The sequence below is a fragment of the Hemicordylus capensis genome, chromosome 4 (assembly GCF_027244095.1).
Source record: "Hemicordylus capensis ecotype Gifberg chromosome 4, rHemCap1.1.pri, whole genome shotgun sequence".
Taxonomy (NCBI): Eukaryota; Metazoa; Chordata; class Lepidosauria; order Squamata; family Cordylidae; genus Hemicordylus; species Hemicordylus capensis.
Window position 1 is genome coordinate 191,828,083 of NC_069660.1, and position 27,654 is coordinate 191,855,736.

The 27,654-nt window shown below is 46.6% G+C and overlaps 1 protein-coding gene across 8 annotated transcripts in view; it reads left to right on the forward strand.

The window, feature by feature from the left end:
* Window positions 1-27,654, forward strand: part of LOC128322537 (uncharacterized) — a 184,862-nt gene that overhangs the window by 131,893 nt on the left and 25,315 nt on the right. For 5 of the 8 annotated variants that reach the window (XM_053243965.1, XM_053243964.1, XM_053243966.1 and 2 more), the window contains one exon: window positions 9,379-11,967. In XM_053243965.1, coding sequence (XP_053099940.1) covers window positions 9,379-10,047 — 669 coding nt within the window. In that variant the 3' untranslated portion in view covers window positions 10,048-11,967. Of the gene's footprint in view, window positions 1-9,378; window positions 11,968-19,958; window positions 20,389-27,654 lie in introns of those variants that run through there. The other 3 variants (XM_053243971.1, XM_053243972.1, XM_053243970.1) reach the window with 2 other exon arrangements.

A 27,654-nucleotide genomic window follows, 5' to 3' on the forward strand; every position in this document is an offset into this window, starting at 1 on the left:
TTTTGTGGATTTCTCATGGATTGTCAGCAAATGGCCAGCAGATGGCACTAAGAAATATAGCTTTGACTTTTAATGTCATCTGGATCCCCCAGCCAATCTCTCGTTGCAATTTATGTTCATGTTAGAATAAATTGATGTTCATGTTAGAATAAATCATCTGAAAATGCCCATAGGACAAATGAATGTACAACTGCTACTTTAAAATGGCACACAACTCACTGACACATGAGGATAGGGTTAAGAGTGGAGGCTGATTTCCTACTTGTATATATATATATTTATAAAGTCACTTGCAAAGCTGGACTTATACCATGGGCAAACCTAAACCATGGGCACTCACTGTGACTCAGGGGCATAGCTACAATTGATCAAGTGGGAGGACATATGTACCTGGCACCCTGAAGGAGCAGGGAAGGGTGCTTCCTGGGTAACAGCTTATTCTTTGCTCTCCTCCTTGTGGTGGGGAGGAGCCTCTTTTCACTTTTTGATTTACATGGCGGGGTGGGGTAGGGAACAAACACAAATACACACACACCAGGGCTCACTCCAACCTTGCTCTACCCCTCCTGTGACTGCTCCTAAAATGTTTATGCCTGCCTTTGTTCCAAGTTCCCTTTTAATAATAAAAAGCTTTTTAAAGCAACTTTGGAAAATGTTTTAGGAGTCACAGTATACCAAACAGTGATGGCAAGATTTGCTACAGACAATACATATTTATTGACAGTAGCATATAAACACAATCCTCCAGCTCTAACTTAAATAAATGGAATTACTGCTAGCACAACTGCTAGTATGAGGTACAGAAAAGCATTGAAGATGGCACTGCACCCTTTATTATTAACAGATTGTTTGACTTAAGTTATATGTCTTAAGATAATTTATAAAGATGCTTAAAAAAGAATAGTTCAGCAGCTCATTTCAAAGGTACCGGAAAATTATATCATACATTTATATCTCAGCCAAGTTTATCCAATATTAATCATAAAGATATCAAAACATGCATATATAAATTAGGTGAGAGAAACAAATCTGCTTATTTTCCAACTTGCAGAATGGGCGGGGGTTTCTCTTGGGGTTCACATTTTGATAGACTTAATGAAATTCATGATTATACTATTCAAATATGAAAATCAAGAATTTGTTATTAAACTTTTGTGAAGGATAGATCCATATACGGGATAGACCTGTATATGTATATAAGCTAATTCCAATTGAGGGGCAGGATGCCTCTAAATACCAGTTGTAGGGGAGCAACAGCAGCAGAGGAGGCATGCCTTCATCTCCTTGTGGGCTGCCTAAAGGTATCTGGTGGGCCACTGCAGGAAACAGGACCAGAACAGGATGCTGGTCTAGATAGGCCTTGGGCCTGAACCAGCAAGGTTCTTGGTGGATCAGGCCCAAGGAGAACTAATGCTAATCAACTGAGGAAACGTTGATACTTTTCTTTGTGAACAATGGGCTTGTTCAAATTAACCTTAGCCCCCATCCACCCTTACATCCAATACAGTCTGTGGCATGAAGCAAGGGTGTAGGGAGCTTGGCTGCAACCAGAGGACGGACCCCTCTGACAGATTCCCCGACTTTACCATCAGGTGTGCAAAGTGCCCCCCAAGCCACACCCACTATGTCTGACATCAGGTGTGAGGGACAAGGCCAATGCTGAGGATGAGGCCATCAGCCCTGGAAGAGCTTTCCTTCCCTTGTCAGCAGTTCATGGAATCACAGAAAGGGTGCTACTTTCTCTGCCTCTCAATGAGGCAGGGAAAGGAGTTCGCTTTCTGTGATTCCATGAACTGCTGACAGGAGAAGAGAAGCTCTAATGAGGTGGATGGCCCCGTTCTCAGAATTGGCACCTCCCCCTTGCATCTGATGTCAGATGCAGGGGTGGGGCCATTACCTGCGAGAGGGTCCATTTGGGTCCATTCATTGAAATGCTGGCTGGGCTCCCCCCGCACCCACCCAGCACAGCCAGCATTTCAGGGAACACTGGCTAGAGAAGACCTGAGCAGGATGTTTCTGTTCCAGAAGAGGGGTGTGCCTGCTCCATGGTCCCCAAGCCCCTGGCATGAAGCACTTGCCCCAATGTCTCTCAAGTACATGCCAATGTTATACTTTAATCGTGTGTGAGGTGAACATCCAAATCCACACGTGCTAGAAAATCAGGGTTCTCTCACATGTGTGGAGGGATGATTCAGCTGATCACCCCTCACACAAGATTAAAACATATGTCATGATCATGTCACCTTGTCCTTGAGTGATGTTGGGATGGATGCATTCACACTGCAGCCCCAATATTACCATATGTAGGCCCAACTGTGGGCTGAGGTTCATCTGAACCAGCTCAATATATAGCTAGTTTCCAACATCCTGTTCCTTTAAATTGTTTATTTGCTTATTTATCTCAGCATAGATAAGCCACATTCTCTGCTGTCAAATTGCACCTATGGTGATGTACCCAGTTAAAAACAAACATCCAACACAAGCCATAATACATACATCATAAATAAATATAGTTCTCTCTGCTGCAGTTTCCTGCTGCAGTTTCGATTGCTTGTATTGCAGGTTCAAAGTACTCCCCATAGTGCTTGTGCAAACGTACATTTACGTTGTCTTCATTTGCCCACAACAACATAACAAACTTTATTTGACTGACTACGTAACACATGACACCCTCATATTCATCACATGACCACTTATCTGACTAGTTCAAGCAGCACTGTCCTCATCAATAACATCACATGACTAAGTCCAATTTCATCATCTTCATGAAAATGATTCTTTGTTTGGAATAATCTATGTAACCAGAAAGCATAAATATGAAGTCGCCATAAAAAATACTGTGCCAAAATACAGCTACCAGGGGGGATGTCAATAAATACCTGTGCATTGTAAGTGTTTTTCAGGGAAAATGTCTATCCCCCTGAAAAATCACAATTTTTGACTTGGAAATCAAACCTGGAAAGCATCAAGTATCCTAATAGGACAGACAGGATACTGAGAAAGAGCACCCTGAATAGGTGTGGTTCCGGTGATGGTAAAGGTAAGGTAAAGTGTGCTATCGAGTCGATTTAGACTCCTGGCACCCACAGAGCCCTGTGGTTTTCTTTGGTAGAATACAGAGGGGTTTCCCATTGCCTCCTCCTATGCAGTATGAGATGATGCCTTTCAGCATCTTCCTATATCACTGCTGCCCGATATAGGCATTTCCCATAGAAACATACCAGCAAGGATTCTAACCGGCAACCTTCTGCTTGTTTGTCAAGCATTTTCCCGCTGCGCCAGATATTTCACAGTGCACAGACTGCATTCTTAGTCACTATATTACAAGAATCTGGGATGGTGATTTGCATCTACCCTATTATGTATATTATATTGATGATCTGTATGCCAATTCATGCAAATTAGCTTGCAACCCTCTGGCTCCTGAAGAGTTTTCTGACTTCACCCTCAGTGCTGAAGACATTGCCCATTTCACTGCTGCTCATTCAGTGGAGATATTTTTGTTTCGTCATCCTGTTTTGTATGCAGTATGTTCCTTCAAAGGAAACAAAAAGCATTTTAGATGCATTGTTATCTGTGCCAGACTGCTTAATCAGAAGGCATAATGATTGTTGTTTTTTCCCCTTTCATGAATGTATTTGTCCTGAGCATTTACATTACTCTGTTTTTAATGGTTTTAAAAACCTATTTGATTTGTATAGCAGTCTGGGTTTATTGACATCAAGGGTGCTATCAGACCAGATGAATGATGTTTCTGAATCTACTCAACATAGGGTGTGCATTTTAAAGTGAGAAATATTGTAATAAAATATCACAATAGTATAGCACTGATATACAAACTGATTCTTTTCAGATAATCAAATTATGGACAGTAATATAGTATTGAAAACATATTTAGGTTATAAGATACAATGTAGTGTTGTGTTTTTTGTAACACATTTTCCTATACTATAAATATAGATTGGGTAAACAAGTAAACCCCTCCTGTATTCTACCAAAGACAACCCCAGGGCTCTGTGGTTGCCAGGAGTCGACATTGACTCGACGGCACACTTTAATTTTACCTTTAGAAAGCTAGACATATTATCTCTCATTCTGCACAGGAATGAGGGTGTGCGTGTGCATACTAGTTCCCAACACCCTATCATACTCCAGCATGATGAAGAAGAAGAAACCAGGGTAGAGCTGTGTAGACAGGGCAGAAGAATTCCAAGGTTAAGAGGCCATAATTAATTCTAGCAGTAGTGTAAGCAAAAAGCTAACATAAAATCTGACACATAGTTCTGTTTGAACTGTGACTTAAAATCATTTCAATAAAAGCTTGTATAAACACATAATTGCAACTGATGGTAAGTGGACTTGCTGTTATCAACTGACCAGAAGAGAAAATGTCCTTGCTGGGTTATTCGACATTTCACCAGCAGCTTTAGCTGAAGAAATCAGCAGGTGATGCTTTTCAAAAGAGAGATGAGCACTCTCACATGCTAATTACTGCAGATCACCATACGGTTAAAAGCACAGGTATACAAGACATTTCAAAAGTTGGCAGCTGAAGAACAGGGATTCTCTGGGCATTGTCTGTTTGGAGAACCAACATGGCATAGGCAAATAGCTGTCACTTGCCTTTCCAAACATGATACACACATCAGTATGATGGGCAAAGCTTTACACATGCAAATATATATATATATATCTCTGACAGGCAAACTTCCAATGCATGTAAATACATACATGCATTAGCATTTAGACAGCAAGGATTTTCATGAGCAAACGCAAGAGACACATGTGGAACTTATGAATTGTCACTCAATTATCCTTTTAACTGCCTTCCAGTGAAGGTAACAACAGCCCTGAGGCTGGCTTAAGTAAGAACAGCCCTGCTGGATCACACACAAGGATCATCTAGTCCAGCATCCTGTTTCACACACTGGCCCACCAGATGCCTCCAAGAAGCCCACAGGCAAGAGGTATGTGCATGCCCCCTCTCCTGCTGTTGCTCCCCTGCAACTGGTATTGAGAGGCATCTTGTCTCTGAGGCTGGAGATGGCCCACAGCCATCAGACTAGTAGCCATTGATAGACCTGTCCTCCATGAATCTGTCTAAGCCCCTTTTAAAGCCATTCAAGCCCCTTTTAAAGCCATTCAAGCTGTTATCATCATCACTCTTCTACTTGTGTAGGTGGGAGGGGGACCAAACCTTGCTGTTCCACTGGCAGAATCTTGTTTTGCATCCTTACTTAGCCCGCTTTTATGGCCGGGTGCCACCGATGTAGCTGTAGCTGTTGCTTGTGGATGAAAAATGCTTGGGGGACGGAGGACAGAGCACATTTGATGCTGTTGTTGGCCCTAGTCTGCTGCATCTGTGATATCACACTTGCTTGCTTGCTGCTAGCTGCTGCTGTTACCCTGCATTGGGAGGGTGTGCATGGGGCAGTGCATTTCATTGTTGTTGTTTCACACTGTTATGTTGGATTAACTGCATTTCGGGGGGGGGGCACAGTGGATGTAGTGAGTGACGCAGTGGATGTGTGTGACATTTGGAAACCTTGTTCTTTATCATGCACTGCTGTTGTTGTTGATGTGTGTTGCATCCACCCTATGGGACAATGGGGACAGACAGTGCCCATTCCTGGCTCTGGATTGGGAGGTAGTGCCCCAATGGGTGCCTGCTACCACCCAGGTTTCAGAGGGATTGGGCAAAGGGTTGACTTTTAAAGAATATCTGACTTTTTTACGTCTTTGGGGCAGATTCTGGGCAGAACAGTGGGTCGGGTGGTAGTGCCCCAATGGGTGCCTGCTACCACCCAGATTCCAAAGGAATTGGGCAAAGGGGTGATTTTAAAAGAATTTCTAAAGTTTGCATGTCTTTGGGGCAGATTCGGGGCAGCAAAGGGGCTTCAGGGGCAGAAGAGTGGGTCAGGTGGTAGTGCCCCAATGGGTGTCTGCCATCATCCACAAGCCAATGGGGTACTGGGATTTGTTGTTTCTGAGGTGTTCTGAGAGTAGATTATCTGGTAGCAAATGAGAGTGAATTCATTGTTTGTCATTGACACTTGCTGATCCTCTTCTTTTGATCACCCAGCTGCTCTCTGTGTATGTTATTTTGCTTCCTGACCTTGACTTCACTCTGATAATTACTCAGCAGTTTGTTTGGGGTGCAGGAAGATGGGTCCAAGATTATGTTTTACCCCAGGATGACCTAGGCTATCTCTCTGTAGCCCTGCATTAGTGACAAGAGTGATACACACACCCTATTCTGAAATTTAATTCCCAGAGTCCCTGAAGATGGAGCTGAACATTGAAGAGTAAATCTCAAACTTTATTATCACCAAATAAATCCAAAAAAGCAAAGCTTCCCCAAAATGCAAAAACAGAGACAGTTATTTACTAAGAACAAATACCAAAAGGCATCCCTAGTAAATAGGAGCAGTTGGAGGATATGCAGCAAGTTTTCAGGAGTGTCCAAGCAAAGAAACTTTCCCTGTAAAATTGCTCTGGTAGTTCTTATCACTCAGGGGAATCAAGAGTGCTCAACAAATACCAACTTGTGCCCTTGTCATGGGCACTCTCAGAGCTGCCCAGCTCTTGTCATAGGCAGCTAGTCACACACAGAGGCACTCTAACCTCCGGATCTTGGGGCACTGGCCCATGGCCTCCAAGGTCTGGGGGGGCTCCAAATGCAGGGGGCCCACTAGCAGCCACCCTGCACCCACCAAGCCTCCTGATCACAGAAGCATCCACCAACACAGAAGCAGCATTCGCCTCTTCAGTTGAACGCTGCTGTGTGAGTGGCAGGCTGAGGACGTGAGTGACAGGTCCGGGACAGGACTTCTGGCCCCGGTGAGGTACTGTACCCGAGTAAATAGTCTCTTTTAAAAGAATGTATGAGTAGGCTATTGATATTTCTGTATCTGGTCAGCTGGGGATCACAAGGGGATAATATCTCTAACTACAGCTTCCTTTCCCTGATCTATTACTTCTTTTTACCCTTCAGCTTTTATAATGCATTGGTTTCATTTTCATTTCTTCTTAATGCATTCTTTTATTCAGTGCATCACCTGCCATGGAAACACATCCATCCAAGTAAATAGAGCCAAATATATCAAAATTTCAAACTACCACTAATTCATGTCATTGCTTTATTAATTGGCTTGCTTTTGTTCTATGTTCACAGTCAAAGTTAGGATTCCTTAATTGCTGTGAATGGAAGTGTATGTTATTTTCTTGAACCAATAAACTGATTTGAAAAGCTGTATGTACTACTTGCAGTACAACGGCTTCATTAAATTCAGTTGAGTATCCAAGGACCAATTAATATTTTTATTCCCTTATGTTTAGGAAACAAAGTCATAATTGGATCATACAACTATAATTTATGAATTTATAATAAAAATGCAATATTGTGTTTAGACATTTAAAAAACAAACACACAAGAAATGCAAGACAAATAATAAATACATTAAAAAATATAATTGGAATGTTCACCTCATAATTTGAAACAGTTAAGTGGATTCACATGGTTCTAAAAAGGTTTTCAGAGACAAAGCATCTTTCACCATTCTGTGAGAGAAAGCAAATCCAAATGGCACCCAGAGTGAGGGTAAAGATTTAATAAAAGATGCGTCCATTTGCTGCATTTTAATGGATACAAAAACTGGACCCCTAAGGTATTCGTCTTCCCCAAGCCTAAGAGTCGGCTTAAATTGTTCTTTGCAATCACTTTGCACTTGAGATCCATGTGGAACTATTTGGTTGAAAGTCAGGAGTCTAGTCCAGTGTCTTCACAAGTCTCATTTATTGGGGGATGGGGGTTCTTCTGCTTTTAAGCAGCAGCTAAAAGGAAGCAGGAAAATTTGTTTCTCCTGGGGTAAAACTATGTAGGGAGAATAATGAACCAGCGTTGCTCCTGCTTCACTGTAAGTTATGTTTGTTGTGTTCAGCCTCTATCTGGCCCATTTCAGGAGGCCAATTTCAAGCACCATTTAAGGGCACAATGATGAATTACTTAGTTTAGGGCCGGGGTTCTCAAACTTAAGTCCCCATATATTGTTGGACTAAAACCCCTACCATCCTCAGATGATTAGAGCTGTAGCCCAGCAACATCTAGGGACCAAATTTGAGAATCTTTGGTTTCAGTTATATTTGAATTAGTGGTTAGCCCAAACAGTGGTTGACATTATGAAGAAAATTATTCAAAGTATTCCCATTGAAATTAAAAGGACAAATTAGGCAATGTCTAACTCAACGGAACTAATTTGAGTATGTTCCCTCAGTGTCTTTATTTTCTATTTCACTTTTCATTATTGTCAAGAAGCACCTCTGACTTTTGGTCCAATTTTGAATGCCCCCTTGAAGTATCATATTTTTTGTCTACAGCCTGCCTGCTATAAAGGAGGCCCTTTTTATTCACAAGGGTTCTGTTCTGGCCTATAACAACGGATAACAAAACTGTAGATAATGAAGCTGAAGACTATGGGAATTGTGGGGATAGGTTCCTGAGTCCCGGAAAATGACTGAAAAATCACCGAAAAAGCTCAGGGTAAAAGCAGAAATAAGGAAGGAGCACAGCACTGTACCTTAGATACCTCAGTTCTCCTTCCTCCAGTAATGCCCTCCTGGTCTGTAAAGTCAGGAATGTTCATGTATAAATTGGCACTGTATCTATAGGTAATCATGAAGTTCCTCAGTCCATTGTTGCAGTTCAATGGACTGCATGTGTATCAAGAGCATGCCCAAAAAAGGGCAAAACCATGCCCCTGCCCAACTGCAGATACATAAAATTGCATGCTGCAAATAACAAGGTTGGGTATATATCACCTGAGCATAGGCAAATCCACAATGCATGAAACAGTGGATAATAAGGGTCTCCTGTAATGAAGTGGGCAAAAGCCTCAAATTTTGTTTAATCCTACAGGGAACTGTGCAGTACTCTGCAGTCTCTGAGTTTCCCTGATCAAGTTCAGAGAAAATCCAAAGACAGAGCAGTGAGAGTCCTTTGTGTAAAATCGCCATATACCCTCTTTAAGCCCCTTTGTAGCCCATATGACTGATAACCCACCCCTGCAGTCACACGGTCAGGACCAGGTTACTCGACCCCCGGTGTTAAAGTGGGGTACTGGGGCACCAGATAAGAAGTCAGAACCGGCTGCTCAGCAACAGCAGCTTACACCTTGGGAGCAGAAGTGTGGGAGCAATAAGGTGGCTAATGCAGACCTAGGGCAGCTGGCCAAGGGCAAGGGATCAATGACTACAAATGATAGGATTGAGCACTACCCCCAAGGGGAGGTGTCTCTGCCCCTGGGCAATCATTTGCTGCTAGCCACTAAGGAGAAAATATGGAGGAATGAATTTGTTGATATGTTCTCATTGTTGTTCCAGGAAACAGAACCCAGAGAAGCGGAAAAATGGGACCTGAAGGACAAAGAAAAGCTCAGGTATAGGATGGTGGACCGTTACTGGTCCAACTGGCTGGTTGGGTACATGGTGTACATGGGGGTGTTATTACAGAAAGAGCCACCACGGGGAGCATCTATGGAGTATTTAGACATCATATATCATGCCTACTCAGAATACAGTGGGCCCACTTGGGCCCATTACAACGAGGCATTTGGCCATGAACCTGGACTGGAGCTCCCTTGGGATTGTTACCACAAACAACTCTGGCTGAGGATCATGGGTCCCAACCAGCTGGGGGGTGGGGAGTTCTCGGAGAGTGGACATTTAATAGTAAAATTTGCTGCAGCACCCGCTAGGGGCCTGATGCCCGGATCAGTGGGCCAGTTCACCAGCCTTGGTGGGAATTTGCACGCTGTCCATGTTGTTTTTGGCATGCCTGCACCATTTGTGGAGGCCCACACTCCTTCAACTCCTGTACGAGGGGCCGCTGGCCCCATACTGGCCCAAAAGATGGGCCTGCTGCTAGGAAAAGGGGAAACCCCTCTACGGAAAAGGGGACCTAGTCCCATAAGGTTGGGCCCCCTGTTGCAGCTTCTGCAGCACTACCCAGTAGTTCAGGATATGGGCTGCCTGGGGGAGGGGTTCCAATAGGGTTTCAGGATCTCTTATCAGGGTCCTAGGGTAGGGTAGGTTGTTGGGCAGAAAATTTGCAATTGGTGAAGGGGTTGGAGCAGATTGTAAAGGCCAAAATCGATAAAGAGGTACAGGAAGGACATGTGCTGGGCCCCTTCTGTGAGCCACCCTTACCCAGCTTTAGTGTTTTCCCCCTGGGGGTGGTGCCTAAGAAGGCAAGAGGGGAATACCGTTTGATACATCACCTCTCCTTCCCTGTGGGCGGATCAGTAAATTATGCCATACCCCACCAGCTGTGTTCTGTGAAGTACACAAATTTTGAAGCAGCAGTGGAGATGGTCCAGGTGCAGGGGAGGGGCGCATTGATGGGAAAGTGCGACATCAAGTCAGCCTTCAGGCTCCTGCCAATTCACCCAGATGATTTTGACCTCCTGGGTTTTGCTTTTGGAGGTGGTTATTACAGGGATAGGGCCCTGCCCATGGGGTGTTTCATCTCCTGTTCCGTCTTTGAGAGCTTCAGTTCCTTCAGAGGTTGGGGCTGCCTCGGTGGTGCATTATGTAAATGACTTCCTTTTTTCCATCCCGGGGTCTTCATCGACCTGTGAATACCTTATGCACAAGTTCCATGATCTGGCACAAGAACTGGGTGTGACATTGGTGCCGGAAAAAATGGAGGGCCCAACCACTCAGCTGGCCTTCTTCAGAACTGAAATAGATACAGTGGCCCAATGCAGCCGATTGCCACCAGAGAAGGTCTTTGCCCTGGAGCAGCACATGGGGCAGCTGCAAGACACCAGGAAGGAGGGAGTTGCAGGTCATAGTGGGACACTTGAACTTCACATGCAGGGTAATTGCACCTGGCCGTGCTTTCCTTCAGGGGCTCTGTGATGCCACTAGAGGGTTTAGGGCCCCTCATCACTGGGTGCGCGTGACCCACAAACTTAGGGAGGACACCAGGATGTGGGTGGAATTCCTAAAGGAATGCAATGGTATCTCACTCTGGCGCTCCAAATTCTTGCTGGAAGCTGAACTGCAGGTTCAGTCTGATGCAGCAGATGGGCACGGTTTTGATCTCTTCTTCCAGGGGAGGTGGTGTGCAGCCAGGTGACCCTCGAATTGGGAGAGAATGGAGGCGACCCGGGAAATGACGTTCCTTGAATTCTTCCCTATAGTCCTCGCAGTGCACATCTGGGCCAGAGATTTCAAAGATCGGGCCATGCAGTTCTGGTGTGCTAACATGGCCACCATGCAGGTTATCAACTTAGGGACCTCTAGGAGTCCCTGGGTAATGTTCCTGGTGCGTGGCTTCACACTGCAATGCCTGCGCCACAATATTCCTTTTGCTGCAAGACACGTGCCCAAGCTGGATAATAGCATCGCGGATGTGCTGTCTCAGATGCAGGAGAAGTGCATTCCAACCCTCGCCCCAGCAGCCAGGGAACTCCTCGAAGACTTTTCCGCCCATCTATGGAGCCTTGGATTCTAGAGGCCGAGGAGGCCATTTGCCTTTCCTTGGCACATAGAACAAGAGTGTGCTATGGAGCAGCGGTCTGTGAGTTCCACATGTTCAGGGCAGCTACAGGTCTGGGTAACCTATTGCCTATCCCGGTGGAGCATGTAGTGCACTATAACATCCACCTTCATGGATGGGGCTTGGCGCCGGGGTCCATCGAAGGCAGGCTGGCAGCCCTTGCCTTCCAGGCAAAACTGGGGGGATACAGAGACTCCACTGCTGACACTGCAGAATGCTCGAGGCATGGGCACGGGAACACCCCTCTCTCCCAGATTCAATGGTCCCTCTGGATCCAACAACCCTGCAATAGCTGCTGCCAGATTTTAATTATACTTGTTTTTCAAACTTTGAGGTCCAGCTGCTTAAGGCCTCCTGCCTAGTGGCCTTCTTCGGTGTATTGTGAATCAGTGAGCTGGTCACTGCTTCCCGGTTTGATATGTTCTCTTGGGCCCTGCAGTACGTGGACGCCTGGTTGGAAAGGGACAGGGTGATGTTGCGCCTGCATCGGGCGAAAAACGACCAGAAGGGCAGGGGCACCACCATCACACTGGCGGAGTGGTCTAACGAGGGCCTTTGCCCAGTGCTGGCCATCCAGATTACTTGGCCTTGCATGGGGAGGGGTACGGCCAGCTGTTCCATCATGCAGACACTATGCCTCTGACACGCTTCCAGTTCTGGGCTCTGGTAAAGGAAGCTTTGAGCAGGGCCGGCATTGACCCAAAAATGTTTGGCACCCACTCCTTTTGGATTGTGGCGGTATCTTCGGCGGTGGCAGTTGGGTTGCCCTAGAGCTGTATCCGGGAGTTGGGGAGATGGTGTTCGTCTGCCTGCCACCGTTAAGTACGCCCGCTGCAGCAGTAAGGGCAACCAGAAGTAACACCCAGTTTTGTCTTACAGACAGTCCACAGCTCACTTTCCCTTTGTGGATACTCATATATGAGCACAGCTATGTATTTTGGGCCAGTTGACGAGCTCGGCCGACCAGTTTGGGTACCCAGTTGGGCCTGGCAGGAACAGCAGAAGTGGACAGGATGGGTTGATGAGGGATAGCAATAGCAATAGCACTTACATTTATATACCGCTCTATAGCCAGAGCTTTCTAAGTGGTTTACAATGATTTAGCATATTGCCCCCTAACATTCTGGGTACTCATTTTACCGACCTCGGAAGGATGGAAGGCTAAGTCAACCTTGAGCCCCTGGTCAGGATCGAACTTGTAACCTTCTGGTTACAGGGCGGCAGTTTTACCACTGTGCCACCAGGGGCTCCTTACAGGGATGCTGTGGAACCTTTTCCTTCCACTTCTAGATGAGTATGTGGCTGCAAAGGGGACAACGCATGTCTTGGACATTCACCTGGGAGGCAATGACCTGGGCCTGCTACAGAGTGGGGCTCTGAGACTGCAGGCAATCGAGGATTTTCGGGGCCTAGCCGCCCGATGGCCGGAGATGTGATTGGTTTGGTATAACTTGCTCATGAGGATGTGTTGGAGGGGCCAGCCCCCCCCCCCCCCGTGCTTCAATAGGGCACATAAGAAAGTAAGTAGGGCAGTTGGGAGGGCAATCACTGCCTTAGGTGGGACAGTGATACAGCACCCTGACATACGGGTGCAGGATGCAGCCCTGTACAGGGGGGATGGAGTGCATCTCTCCAACCAGGGGAATGAAGTGTTCCTCCAGGACTTGCAACATGGTCTGCAGGAAATGCTAGCTGGGTTTTGCCCCGCAGAGGTTTGCCCCACTACTGTGCCAGGAGAGTGTGGGTGTTGGGTAGGTAGATTCAGGGATCAGTGTTTAGTTGGAGGGCCAGTTTGGGTGAGGGGGAGTCAAGGAACAGCCCTTCAGGGTTTTGATAGCCTGGAGGGCTGGGAACAGCCCCCACCGACTCACCGGCTCAGAGCTTTGACGGCTTGGGTTTGGGGTGTGTTGGACCACTACCCCCCTCAGCAGGGGGAAGACTTGTGGGGAGAGCAGGTCAGGACATGGAGCCTGACCAAATCAGGACCCAGCCATTGCCCTGGTGTGGGATGCCCTTCACTAGGAGGTGCCACCACACAAGAGGAGTACTTGCACTCTGATTAGTTGGGACCTTGTTGCAAGTTTTGTTATCCTTGTACAATAATAAAGTGGACCATATTTATTCAAACTAAGTGTATCCTGTCTTCATTGGGGCCTGGGGGTACAATGCTGCTTCCTGCCCCCGTGCCTGAGCGGTGTGGCAGAGTTGTGTGCCCAGCCTGAGAAGCAGGCATGGCAGCAGCCACCTTGGTCCCCTCCATGTGGCCAGGGTCTGGCCAATCCAGAGAGGGGGCAGAGAAGAACTAGCCCGGCAGCCTCCATCTTCATCAGTCTCTCGGCTGCTGGGCACCCACTCACCCCACCCACCCACCCTCCCAGTACTCAGTGAGGGATATCCGGTCACCTGAGGGGACAAGTAGGAATTTTGGGGGCTGTGCCAGATTGGCTTTGGGTGCTGCCTTTTCCTGCCTACTTTTCACTGAGGCTTAGGAGCTGGGTTGTAGGTAGGCATTGTAAGAGCAATGGACACTGGGTTGTAGGTAGGCATCAGGAATCAAATGGTCACTTGGCAGGAGAGTGAGGGTGTTGGGTAGGTAGATTCAGGGATCGGTGTTTGTCTGGAGGGCCAGTTGGGGTGAGGGGGGTCAAAGAACAGCCCTTCAGGGTTTTGATGGCCTGGAGGGCTGGGAATGGCTCGCACTCGGGGGGGGGGGGGGTTGCCATGACTCACCTGCTCAGAGCTTTGGAGGCTTGGGTTTGGGGTGGGTTGGGCCACCCCCCATCCTCAGCAGGGGAAGCCTCACAGTGAGAGGTCAGGACATGGAACCTGACCGAATCAGGACCCGGCCCTTCACCCTGGTGTGTGATAGTCATGTGCACGGACCGGTTCGGAGGCCATTCTAAAGGCCTCCAGACCGGTCCGGACACGGGGTGGTTTTGGTTCGGGTGGGGGGTTCCAATCAAAACAGGGGGGGCTTTACTCACCCCTTCCTTCAAAGTAACTTTTTTTGGTAGTAATCGTGCGGCAGGGTGCCGCCCGCTTCAATCTCCGCTCGGCGCGGACTCCTCCATTTGTATCCATAATCGGGCGGCAGGATCGCTCCCAGTTCCTGCCACCCCCTTCAAGCTAAGCCAAGCTCGGCTGGCGGCCACCCCCTGCAGCACTCCAAAGGTCCCCTGCCGCCCCCCTCTAGCCAAATATTCCCCCATTACAAGAGGACGGCAGGAGAACTCTCTGCCGTCCCCTTCCCCTTTGCCGGCTGCGCTGCAAATGGCTTCTAGGAAGCCTTTCGCACACATGTGCAAAAGGCTTCCTAGAAGCCATTTGCATCCCAGCCGGCAAAGCGAGCGGACGGCAGGGAGTTCTCCCGCCGTCCGCTCTCTAAAGTTAAGTTAAGGAAGTTAAGGCCCCCCCCGTTTTGGTTGGAACCCCCCACCCCAGTGCCGGACCGCAGTTCCGCGGTTCCGTGCACACCCCTAGTGTGCGATGGCCCTCACTAGGAGGGGCCACCACATGGGAGGAGTACCCGCACTCTGATAAGTTAGGGACCTCATTGAAAGGTTGTTATCCACGGTACAATAATAAAGCAGCCCTTATTTACTCCAACTAAGCATGTCCTGTCTTCATTGATGCCTGGGGGTGCAAAGGTGAGAAAAAGGATGTGAACCATCCTCCAGAAATGGCTCAAGTCTTATCAAAATGTCTCTCAGAGATCCTCAGATTTCTACTGTGTATACTGTTGCATCATGTGTTATATACACAACACATATGTGTACATGGTTATGTATGGTGTACAGAATTGCATAGCAAGCCAACAGGGCTACTCTCTCCCTCCAGAGATTTTCTAGTGCAGCTGATTGAAACATGCTAATTTATTTCACCGCCCCACCATTTTCTTCTTTTTTACAGCCTCCTCGGTTTCAGATTACACCAACCCTGCAGGATGAAACTGATTTATAGGAATTCAATGCCATTTAATAGAATTTGCCCTGTCTGATAGGCAGTCTCCCATTGACAGGGAGGCATATTAAGGTTTAATATGCTAGCATGATTGACACTGGATCTTAAACTTTGCCTCACGTACATATCCCCCCCCCGCCTTGTGTCACAAGTCTCTGATTTGCAATGAAGCTCACTGGGTGGCATTGGGCAAATCATTATCTCCTAGGCTAACCTCCTCCACAAGGCCCATGTGAGCGTAAAATGTGATAGCCCAATTAAGCTAGTCACCCCATGTTCCTTGGAGGAAGGGTACAGTACAAATGGCACAGAGAAGCAGTCAACCATAGCCAATGGAGAAAGATTTTAACTCTTTTTATGCTCCCCAGTAAAAGAGAAGAAATACCGTTTGCTCTTGCACTGATAAGACAGGAGACACTGAATTGAAAGAAATGGCCACAACTTTATGAAATCACAATAGCCAATTAGAACAAGGCAACAGTGGAATTGGCACTGCACCCCCTGCCCCTCTACAATGTGTAACTTGTTAAGAGCTCTGCGTGGACACTTGTTAACTATCATGCTCCATGGGTATGCTTTGTTCTAAATGGGGGAAATTAGCTTCAAATGGGTACAGAGCAATTAGTTGCTTTATTGAGGGCTGATAGGGGTACAGAGAGCTAGCATAACACTCTAGTGGTTAGAATGTTGGACTAGGAACGGAAAGACCTGAGTTTGAATCCCCATTCAACCATGAAACTCACTTGGTGACTCTGGGCCAGTCATGTATCTCTCAGCCTAACCTACCTCACAGGGTTGTGGTGAGGATAAAAATAACCATGTACTTTGACACTGACTTGACGGCACAATCTTTCCTTTTTCCTTCCTCTGAGCTCCTTGGAGGAAGAAAAGGATATAAATGTAAAAAACCCAAATAAATACAGAACATGAAAGTGGTTGGTTAGCTTTAATGCTGGGAGGGGAAAGAGGCTTGCATATGAAAGAAAGAAGAACACCGTTTTTCATAGCTACCTGTATCCAGCTAGGGATCCTCCTCTCCGGTTGGCTAAAGCACGTGGTGAGCAACGTGCTGCGCCCAAGTTGTATGGGTCCAATGTCAGAGTGGTGTGCAAACATGGCAAGGGCATAATGACATCATTGAGGGGATTCTTATAGGCAAAAACCATACCTATACCTGAGGTATGATTGAAAAACCCATACCTGAAGTATGATTGAAGAGTTTCAGTGGAGGAATGATAACGTGCCCCATTAAGGAATTTCTAGTGAGTTTGGAATTCTTGCTCAAAATAAGGCATGAATATTGAGTATTGCTATTATACCCAACTTCTCAAAGGGAGAAGTCCTTCATGAGACTCCAATTCCCAGAAGCTTGCATGTTTCCTCAGCAGTGTGAGGGCTTCCCTGGGAGCTGTTCAGCACTCCCCACCTGCCCCTGCTCTGAGCTGCTGAGTACCTACCTCTGTACCATCCAGCCACCCCTGTGCCAGTGATAGGTGTTGAATTAAAGGGCCCCTACCACCAGTATGCTTTCCCCATCGTCTAGTGCTTCCTGGTGTGGCGACAGTGGATTCAGACATCAGAATTCCAATTTTATCGACTTGCACAGGGCTAATAAATACACCTTGAAATAAGCTAAGATGATGAGTAGGGCAAAGCATTTCAAAGCTGAAGAGCAGGAAGACCTATCGAATATGAGGAAATTTTTCCAATATTTATCACATTGTGTCCATCCTCCAAGGGGCCCAGGGTGGAAATCTCATATTAACTTTCTCACAGCCATATCAAGTAAGTTAGGGTGAGAGATCATAATTTAACTTGAACTGCTCAGTAAGCTTTATGGCTGAACAGGGATTTGAAATGAGTTGCCATTCCTCAGTTCTGGGGGAAATCAATTTTTACACTTAGCCAGTTATTCCACACTGGGTCTCCACAGTGACCAAGGCCAAGACTGCAGCAAAAATAGTCCCTACCAGCTTCCTGAATGTAGCAGAAGGAAGCCCACTTCCTTGATTCTTCATTCCTTAGGGCCAGGAATGGGACAGAAAGAGGGAAGAAAGAAAGTTCCCTAGAAGAGGAAACAATGAGGTCATTCACACAATCAAAAACTGTGTTCTACCCAGGTTTGGGAACTGTGTGTGTTCCCAATTTTTGTTTGTGTGGAAGCAAGGTAAGGGGAAACCCTGGATAGAATTGATTGTGTGGAAGCAAGATAGGAAGAAAACCTGGATAGCTTTTCCTCCTACCTTGCTTCCACACAATCACTTCTACCCAGGTGTTCCTCCTACCTTGCTTCCACACAGCCCAAAATTGGAAGCATACACAGCTCCCAAGCCCGGGTAGAACACAGTTCTTGATTGTGTGAATGACCTCAATGTCAAACAATTGCAAGGGCCCCCAAATCCAATGGTAACCGAGGTTTGTGGAAATGGCAGAACTAGAATATGTACTTCAGAGGACGTGTGAAGTTCTATCATCTACCATATTCCAAAGCAGGGAGGCATAAAATGATCCTATTTATTTTCACAAATATCGAGGTCTGTTTATTTCACAGATATTTCTTCTTTGCCTGAGAAATGTATTTGTGATTGGGGTACTTTATCACAAAGGCAGATAAACATTTTTTTAAAGTGGAGTTTCCAAATGGTTGTACACAGTGCATTGTTCCTCATTCAAAAGCATAAAGCTCAGTATTCAGTGCTAATCCTTCCTCAATGAATGTTGTTCTGAAACATTGTTGCACATTGCATTTAAGGGCACAATAGTTTGCACAAGTCACTGCTTCTTTGTAGGGATGTGCATGGAACCAGTTCGGCACTCCCTTTCTGGAGGGCTGAACTGGTTCGGTCCACCAGCATCTGAACTGGTTTGAAAGGCGGGGGGTAGCTTTAAGGGAAAAGGAAGGTGTTAACCCCCTGTCAACACCTGCACCACTGACAATGCCCTGTCACCCCCCGCCCTGCTGCTGGCGCCCTCGAAAAAAGCGGGTGCTCATGGCTGACACACAGGGGTGTAACGATGGGGGGGCAGGCAGGGCACATGCCCTGGGCACCACTCTGGTGGGTCACGAGGGGGGTGCAAAAAAGTGGCATGCCCCCCGACCCCCCCTGGATCGCGCATCGGTGGTGGGTGGTGGCGGATCACCGAGTGCGGCGGCGGCGGATCGCTGAGTGCAGCAGAGCAACGCTGAGGCCTGCCGTATGGCCCGGCGTCACTTCCCAACTGCGAGGCATGCCTGTGCAGTTCATTCTATGACACTCGGTGATCCTCCACCGCCTGCCACCGCCGCACTCGGTGATCCACCGCCCGCCACCGCCGCACTCGGCGATCCGCCACCACCCGCCACCACCGCGCTCACTCCCGCCGCCGCCTGCCACCGCCGCACTCACTCCAGCCAGGGGGGCACAGGTATGTGGGGGGCAGGGGGGCAGGGGGAGGGCACAATTTCAGGGGCAGAGCTTGCCCTGGGCGCCATTTTCCCCCATTACGCCTCTGCTGACACACGTTCATGTGTGTGACATGCACGTGCATGTTGGCCATGTGTGTGGCAACACCGATTGGGGCTGCAAGCAGGAATGCTGCAGCTCAGTGCACCCACTTTTTTAGAGGGAGGCAAAGTCATAAGGATCCGGAGGGAGGCAAAGTGGGGGGACAAAGGAGGGCAAAGTGGTGGGGCAAAGGGAGGGCCCTTTGTCTGTGGGTCAAGGGAGGGACCTTTGCCTCCATGGAAGCCATTGTGCAGCTATTCCAAAGGGGCTGTTTAGAAGGCTGTTCCGAAGGCTGTTGCAGTGGCAGCCATTGCGGCTTAATGCGCCTCCTCAAGGGAGGGCCCTTTGTCTGTAGGTTGTTTGGGGGGCCTTTCCCAGCCCTCCTGAGGGCAAAGGGAGCAAAGTGGTGGGGCAAAGGAACCAGAGGGGGGCAAAGTGGTGGGGCAGGGGCTGACGAGGCAGCGTTTCCCTGTCCCTTAGAGCTATGCCCTCCGTCCTCCTGGGAGTGCACAAACTAGTTCCATGCACATATCTACTTCTTTGTCGATCTGATCATATAATTCACAAATCTTCTTGTTAGGGGCACTTACTGAAAGAGGAAACATCAGATTTCCATTTCATGAGGGGAACAAAAACCACACAAAATTCTGGTATGATCTATTATCAGCAAAGTATTCATTAGAGGAAACTATGGCACACAGTTGACAACTCAAAAATGTTCCAGATATGCAACACGCTTTGCCCGGAAGCTGACACAGGCACAAGAAGCAGCAGAGGCATTCTTGGCATCCATTTCTGCTAGATATAAGCATTGCATCTGAAGATGATTGGCATGACACCTAATGCACAATGAGGTAGAAATAATCTTTTGTTTGACAGCTATTCCACATGTCAGCTCTGAGGGATCGAATATCACCATTTTCTCATTCAACAGCCATTCTTTTATTTTTCAGATTCATATATGTCAAGCCACCTATAAAGCAAAGACCTGGAGGTGCATGGTGGGGGAAAAACAAAAAGGAAGAGTGAGAAGACAGCAAGGGCCAGATTAATTGCAAATCTAAGGTGACATTGTTCCTTCACGTTTAGTAGAAGTTTGCTGGTACAACAGTGCAGAGTTTGAAATAGAACATATGAAACAGAGGACGTGGGAGAAAAGCATATCATATATGTGTTGCTCAATGTTTATACCTGCCAATAAGAAAATTACGACGACTCCCTTTTCCAGGTTCAATCAGGCATTCTTTAAATGCCGACTTTAGTTAAGGCTTCTCAGACTTTATCTTAGAAGGGACTGGAGTGCACTCTTACAAAAAGACCCAAACGCGTACACATCCCATTGTAGACAACTGCCTCAGCAGCTGCTTTAGGTTATAAACTCTGTGTGTGTCTCGCTCTGTGGGTGGGTATGTGTCTGTACATTTGAGTACATGGCAACGGAAATGGGGAAAGAGCTCTGAAACCCTGGACAGCTGCAGGCAGAGAGTCAGCATAGACAACAGTGAGCCAAATGGACCAATGGCAGTAGCGGCTCATGAACGCATCGCTAGGGGGTGGGGCGGTGGGAGGCATCTTTAAGGGAAAAGAAAGTCGCTGCTAACTTCTGCAGCATGCCTCCCAGCAGCCCCTGTGGCGGGGAATCATTGCCGCAGCTCACCTGGCGTAAATAGAGCCGAGCCCCGACCAGCAACCAGGTGACTGGCGGCAGTGATTCCCTGCTGCAGGGGCTGCTGGGAGGCATGCTGTGAAGGTAAGCAGTGACTTTCTTTTCCCTTAGAGATGCCTCCTGCCAGCACCCCCAGCGGTGCATTCATGAGCTGCTACTGACCAATGGTCTGATTCAGTATAAAGTAGCTTCCAATTGCCAGATGCTGACATTCTAAATGGCTGTTCAAACTGACTACTATGCTGCTGATTACATGTTCCTTATATTTCTTTTTAAGATGGTGAGCTCTTTTGGTGCAAAAACATCTCATTCATTTATTATTTATTTCTGTGTAAACTGCTTTGGCAACTTTTGTTGAAAGGCAGTAAATAAATATTTTTAGTAGTAGCAGTAGATTACATGAGGAGGGGGGGAAATGTCCCCCCCCCAAAAAGAAAGAACTGTACCAAAAAAGGCCAGGGAAAAATTTACTAGGATTCATCCTGTCTGTATTTATAAGGTCACATGCAAAGTTTAAGTCAGAAGTATAAGTTTAGTCAAATTTTCTGATCTTCCGGTTGGGTGCGCTAGAGCTAAGGGGAAATGCTCCCCCTCCACTTCACTACCGCATTTGCAAGATATGAAGTTGTGGTGGGCATTTGGGCAACTGAGGGGGATGAAAAAAGGGGTTAAGTGTTTCCTCCAAATATTGGTTGAGCAACTCCATGAGGATTGCCACTGGGTTGGCAGTCCTATCCCAAAATATACTTTCATCATACTTATCCTCAAAATGGATTGGTCGTGCCCTCACTCTGATTTGGCACCAGGATGTTGTCATCAGAGTTAGGGCAAAAAAAGGAACAATGCTTCCTCTCTGGGTCTGTATGGAAGAACCTTTGAAATAAATGACATCCAGTGGCATCAGGAAAAGCAGTCTTCATTGCCACTGCCAGCATCACATGAGCACATAGGCATCATGCAGTTTCAGGAACGTTTTTACCACCACCCCCCTCTCCATTTGAGACAACTAAGTTACTTTAAGATCTTTCAGTTCAGCTACATCAGGCCTGCTCAACTTTGGCCCCCAGCTGTTTTTGGACTACAGCTCCCATAACCCCCAGACAGAGTGGCCAATAATCAGGGATTATGGGAGTTGTAGGCCAACATCTGCAGGAAGGCTAAAGTTGAGTAGTCCTGAGCTACATCAAAAGCTCTAAAACTGAGGGTGGTGCTCCTTTATTCTGCATATACTTACTACTTGATGAATTAAAGAAAATCCCAGCTTCTGTTTTTAAAAGGCTTATAACCGTTCTGGTAGCAGGAAAAAAATGGGGGAAATATAGTTACACAAGAACTAGTACCCCTTAAAATCTCACTTTGTCTTTCTTTCCCAATATATCATTACACTGGCTTTTTCCTCCCACAGCAATACATGCCTCAGAAATCCAAAGGGCCTCTGTTCTTAAAAAGGATGCTGGCCATTCTTTCTTGCTCTGTAGGCCTGGGACTCTCTCCCAGAAACCTATATATGGTGTTTCTTCTCTGTCTCCCTTTGAGTTCCTCCTCAAAACCTACCTTTCCCATCAAGTAACTACATTTGCACAAATTGATCTTGTTCACCCTGCCTCCTCCTCTTATCTTTCCTCTCCCTTTGTTTTCTCTCCCACTGTCATAATTAAGATTGTGACTCCCCACAGCAAGTACCAGTCCGATGTAATTCTGCAAAGCATAATGTGTGCTATGGCATTATATAAACAATAAATGATAAAATACTTTTCAAGCTGTCTTACTCTATGTCTTCCTCATTCACTTCTCTTTAATATGGATTTTAGTGTCATGGACTGGACACAATATAGAGGAAGCATGATGCTTGCCTAGAGGGCTCAGGACCTGAGAAGTGGTAGCTGGAAGAGTAGATTTAGGGCCAATTCAAATGTTATACTCCCCATGTAGAGGCTGACAAAGAACCTTTTTGTTCTATAACAGTGTTCCACATAAGAGGCCTGCTATATTACTTGCAGTCTGATCGCAGAGAGAGTCTCAGTACAAGTTCTGCATATACCTGGAAAACCACTAGGATGCAGAGGTTCCATGCAATCTGGGCCATCTATGTGAGAAGCAGATTTGAAATGACATGACCTCCACATAGGGCTCCTCAACATGGCAGTTTCCTGAAACTTCCATGCAGCATATGGTGGGACTGGGTGAGAGGAGTAACATTTAAATGGGTCACTTTTCAGAGGGCAGAATAAATGTAACATAAATAAGTTGCTCAAGCCAATCCAGAAAGTAACTGAAGACTTTGCTAAAAAGTTTAAGTCCCTGGCACATATTATTTAACATTTCTCATTCCCCATAGAAAGACTCACATTCAGAGGCGGGTCTCACAATCAAGGAGATGCGCCTCCATAGGGTTTGTGGGGAGAGCAGGCTAAGCCCGCTCTCCCTACAGGCGAGCCGGGCGGCAGCCCTGGGCAGCCAGATTGGTCGCCCACATGACTGCCGGCTACGTTTTGGAGCTGGCGGGGCTGGAAGGATCATTAGGAAGGGGATTGAAAATAAAATGGCTAACATTATAATGCCCTTATACAAAACTATGGTGCGACCACACTTGGAGTACTGTGCACAATTCTGGTCACCACATCTTAAAAAGGACATTGTTGTACTGGAGAAGGTACAGAAGAGGGCAATCAAGATGATCAGGGGCCTAGAGCACCTTTCTTATGAGGCAAGACTACAACACCTGGGGCTTTTTAGCTTAGAAAAAAGATGACTGCGGGGAGACCTGATAGAGGTCTATAAAATCATGCATGGAATGGAGAATTTGGAGAGAGAGAAATTCTTTTCCCTCTCACACAACACTAGAACCAGGGGTCACTCCATGAAATTGCTTGCCAGGAGGTCTAGGACCAACAAACGGAAGTACTTTTTCACACAACGCGTGATCCACTTGTGGAACTCTCTGCCACAGGCTGTGGTGACAGCCAACAACCTGGATGGCTTTAAGAGGGGTTTGGATGACTTCATGGAGGAGAGGTCTATCAATGGCTACTAGTCGGATGGCTGTGGGCCACCTCCAGCCTCAAAGGCAGGGGAGTAATGGCAGGAGAGAGGGCACGCCCTCAACTCCTGTCTGTGGCTTCCAGCGGCATCTGGTGGCCACTGTGCAAAACAGAATGCTGGACTAGATGGGCCTTGAGCCTGATCCAGCAGGGCTGTTGTTATGTTCTTAAGGATTGGGGGCTGCATGGCCCCTGGAAGCTCCAGTATGCCCTTCGCGAGAGCGCAGGGCATACTGGGGAGACCCTCGAGCCATGAGGCTGCTTTTAAGCCTCCTGGTCAGGGGTCTACTTGTGAGTTGCCGTGGCGTGGAGCTGCGCCGCAGCAACTCACTATTAGAAAAACCTGGGTTTTGGAGCTCTCGCTCTGCAAACCTGGTTTAAGAGGCGGGCTACTTTACCGGGCTAGCCATGTGTAAGCCACCGGGTTTGCCTGCGAGCCTTGTGGTTAACACGAGCAGCAAAAATTGGGCTTGGCTCTCCTAGCCCAATTTTTGCTGTTCTTGGGAATAGCCCCTCACTGTAGATGATAGGAATACAGCAATTGTCTTTCACTACAGGATCATGTAATTTTAGCTTTTGAAGGGGTTCTACAGGCTATCTCATCCAAATCATTGCTTTAATGCAGATTTACAAGTCATCTCATTAAAGCACAGAACATGAAGATTTATAGAAAGATTAGTGTTTTATCAGTTTTTTGCCCTGAGATGTTAGAGGAAACCCTTGAGGCAAATGTAGGTTGTTAAAATCTTGTTAAAATCTCTATAGCTATTATCCGTGATAGTTCTAGATTTACTTGATTGAAAATGACCCGTCAACGGATGGATGGATGGATGGATGGATGGATCTCTTTGTTTTGATTCTGTCCAAACTTTACACTGTTTCTTTTGATTTCCATTTTGCTCTCTTCTTAAAATCCCTGAATTCTTTTTTCCACCTCCAAAAAAAAAAAAAAAAAAAAAAAAGATACATATTTACATATTTTTCAACTATGGGAAAGTTCAGATGGTACATTCAACACATGATCAGATTTCTCTACTCATGTACAAATGATCATCTGAATGGAAAACCATACATTCTCTACCCTGGATTTAAATACTAGATGTAATGTAGGATTTAGAATGTGGGGTAGTCACTATCATGTGATTAGATGATCATCTGAATTGCAAGGTGGTGTCCCAACCCCATCATAGAGTTTGCATTGTAAACAGGATAGAGCCCAGGACTGGACCATCCAGTTATGTAGGCGGGACTTACTTTTGGCACAATCCCCCCCCCCCCCGCTTAAGTTGAAGAGTTGTGAGAGAGCTCTTTTAAACTCGGCCACACTAACTGACATAGGTGGAATAAGGGCTGCTTACAAGTTTCACCCAATTTCTGGTATAAAATGTTTCAAAATTATTTATTATTATTATTATTATTATTATTATTATTATGCAGTGACAAGGAAAAATAGGGGGCAGTTTTACCCAGCAAGTCTGAAGCGTCACCCCTGATTCCTTGTCTTCACTGCAGTCACTTCCCTCTCCCCCGCATTTCTCCCTGCTGGGATCTGACCAAGCATTTTGTCCAAGATACCAGTCAGTTTGGGAGTAAAGGATTGACACAGAGAGGTTGAGAGAGAAGAGAGCCCAAGGTGGGGTGGGGAAAGCTAGACCACCAAGCAGGTCCCTTAAGGAATAGGGGGCTATGCCTTCTCTTCCCCACCTTCCAGCATCCCACTTACAGATGCAAAACTGTTTCTTTTCATTCTACAGCAGAAATCTGGGTCGTGGGCTTGCAAACTGTGAGGATCCTGTGAGGTGCATCATGGTATTTCCCAGGGCCGGGACGACACATCCCAGGCCCAGCCCTCCTCACTGCCTGGACGCGTGGGGAATCATTTGGGCACGTGGGGAATGTGCTCAACACTGGAAGAGCGGTCGTCTGCGGGGAAAGTGTAACCCGCCTTCCCCACAGCCCATTCAGGAGCCCTTCTCACTGCTCGTGAGAAGAGACTCTTTGTATGCCAGTTAGGACTATACACAGTAAAGAAAAGCAATTTCTCTAAGACCACTGCTGCAGTTTGCTTGGACAACTAGTAAGCAAGGAACCATTTTCAGTTGACAGAGGAGATTGCCTCACAGATGTCTCTGAAGTAAAGTAAAGTGTGCCTTCAAGTCGGTGTCAACTCCTGGCACCCACAGAGCCCTGTGGTTGTCTTTGGTAGACTACAGGAGGAGTTTACCATTGCCTCCTTCCACGCAGTATGAGGTGATGCCTTTAAGCTCTGAAACAAGGTTCTTTCCCCCAAGATCCTACCTCCCTCTTTTGCTTCTAACTTGAAATCACTTGTACTCCCTCTACAAACAGTGGCATTTTATACCCAATGCACTCTACTACTTACCTGGCAATGCTTCATTATTTACTGAGACAAATCTCATTAATTCTTTCCTTGCATGTTTAAATGCTGCAATCTGGGGAGGAAAGGGAGATAAGGTAGGCACAAAAGTGATTTTCATACATGCCAAAAAGAGAAGCATTAGCGGAAACTGAGACCACAGGGAATGAGGGGAAATGACAGTTATTAACTGCAACATTTGTCACCTGGTATTGCTAAACAGATTACCTGCTGGACTCACAAACAAATACTTATCACAATGGGAATCTCCCTTTGTTTAGAAAAGAGCTAGTGTTGTGATAGCAAGCATGACTTGTCCCCTTTGTTAAGCAGGGTCCATCCTGGTTTGCATTTGAATGGGAGACTACATGTGTGAGCACTATAAGATATTCCCCTTAGGGGATAGAGCATCTGCTTCCTTTCATCCAGAAGGTTCCAAGTTCCTTCCCTGGCATCTCCAGGGCACTTTCCAGATTATACACTACAACAGTGGTAGTTTACTTTGGTTCAGCAGGATCGTATTGGAACTGTAAATAAAGGGTATTGTGCAAAGCCACCAGCAGGGTGAGCAGTCTCTTCTAGCTTGCACAGTCCTCCTACAATGGGAAAATACAGCTTATTTTGGGCAACATTGTAGCACTGTAATGCAAAGATAAAACCTGAAAGAAGGCATTGGAAATGTGAACGGCACCTTGCTGACAGTGCAGGGACTGCAATTTATTTATTATTATTTATTTAACATATCTTTATACCACCCAAAACTTACATCTCTGGGCAGTTTACAACCAGATAAAAACAAAAGTAAAACATTAGTTAAAAACAAAAACGAGAAATTTAAAACACAGCAATTTAAAAAACATCAAAAACGATATTGTAAATCAACATTAAAACAATTAAAATGTCGAAACACAGGCAGTACAGAAGCACACTTAACAGACATGTAGTGACACTGTTGTAGTGTGAAATCCAGATAGGGCCGAGAGAGACTCCTGCCTTTAACCTTGGAGAAGACAGACAGACAGACACACACACACACACATACACAGAGATGGTATATCCAAATGGAGTCTTCAGGAGGTTCAGCAGATTCCCACAAGGACTGCTTGTGAGAGCTATTTTGGGGGATCCAGCCTTAGCATTTAGTTCACTAGTTGCTCTTGCTCTAATGTGTACACACCTCGGAGGCATTTGCAGGCTAAAGTCTTCCTCTGGTCCTCCCTCTGGGGCTGGCAGCCCCTCCATTGTTCATTGTCCCCTATGCTTCCATGCCTGGAAAACACACTTCGGGGGACTTCCTGATGTTGTGTACATGATGCTGTCCTGAGGTGGGGTGATTGAGGCAAATGGCTAAGACTCGTGCCCTGAATCTGTGCCAGCAGCAGTGGCATGGAGATTCCTGCCTATAATCTGCTTTTAAGGCTCCCACTCACCACTGCAGCTGCTGGCTTTGGAGCGCACTCCCACTCTCTACAATAGGCCGACAGTTGCCCTCCAACCCAGCCGAGCCACACGGTGTGCTCTGCTTGGCTGCACTCCTCTTTGGACACTCTATCAAAAACTCACAT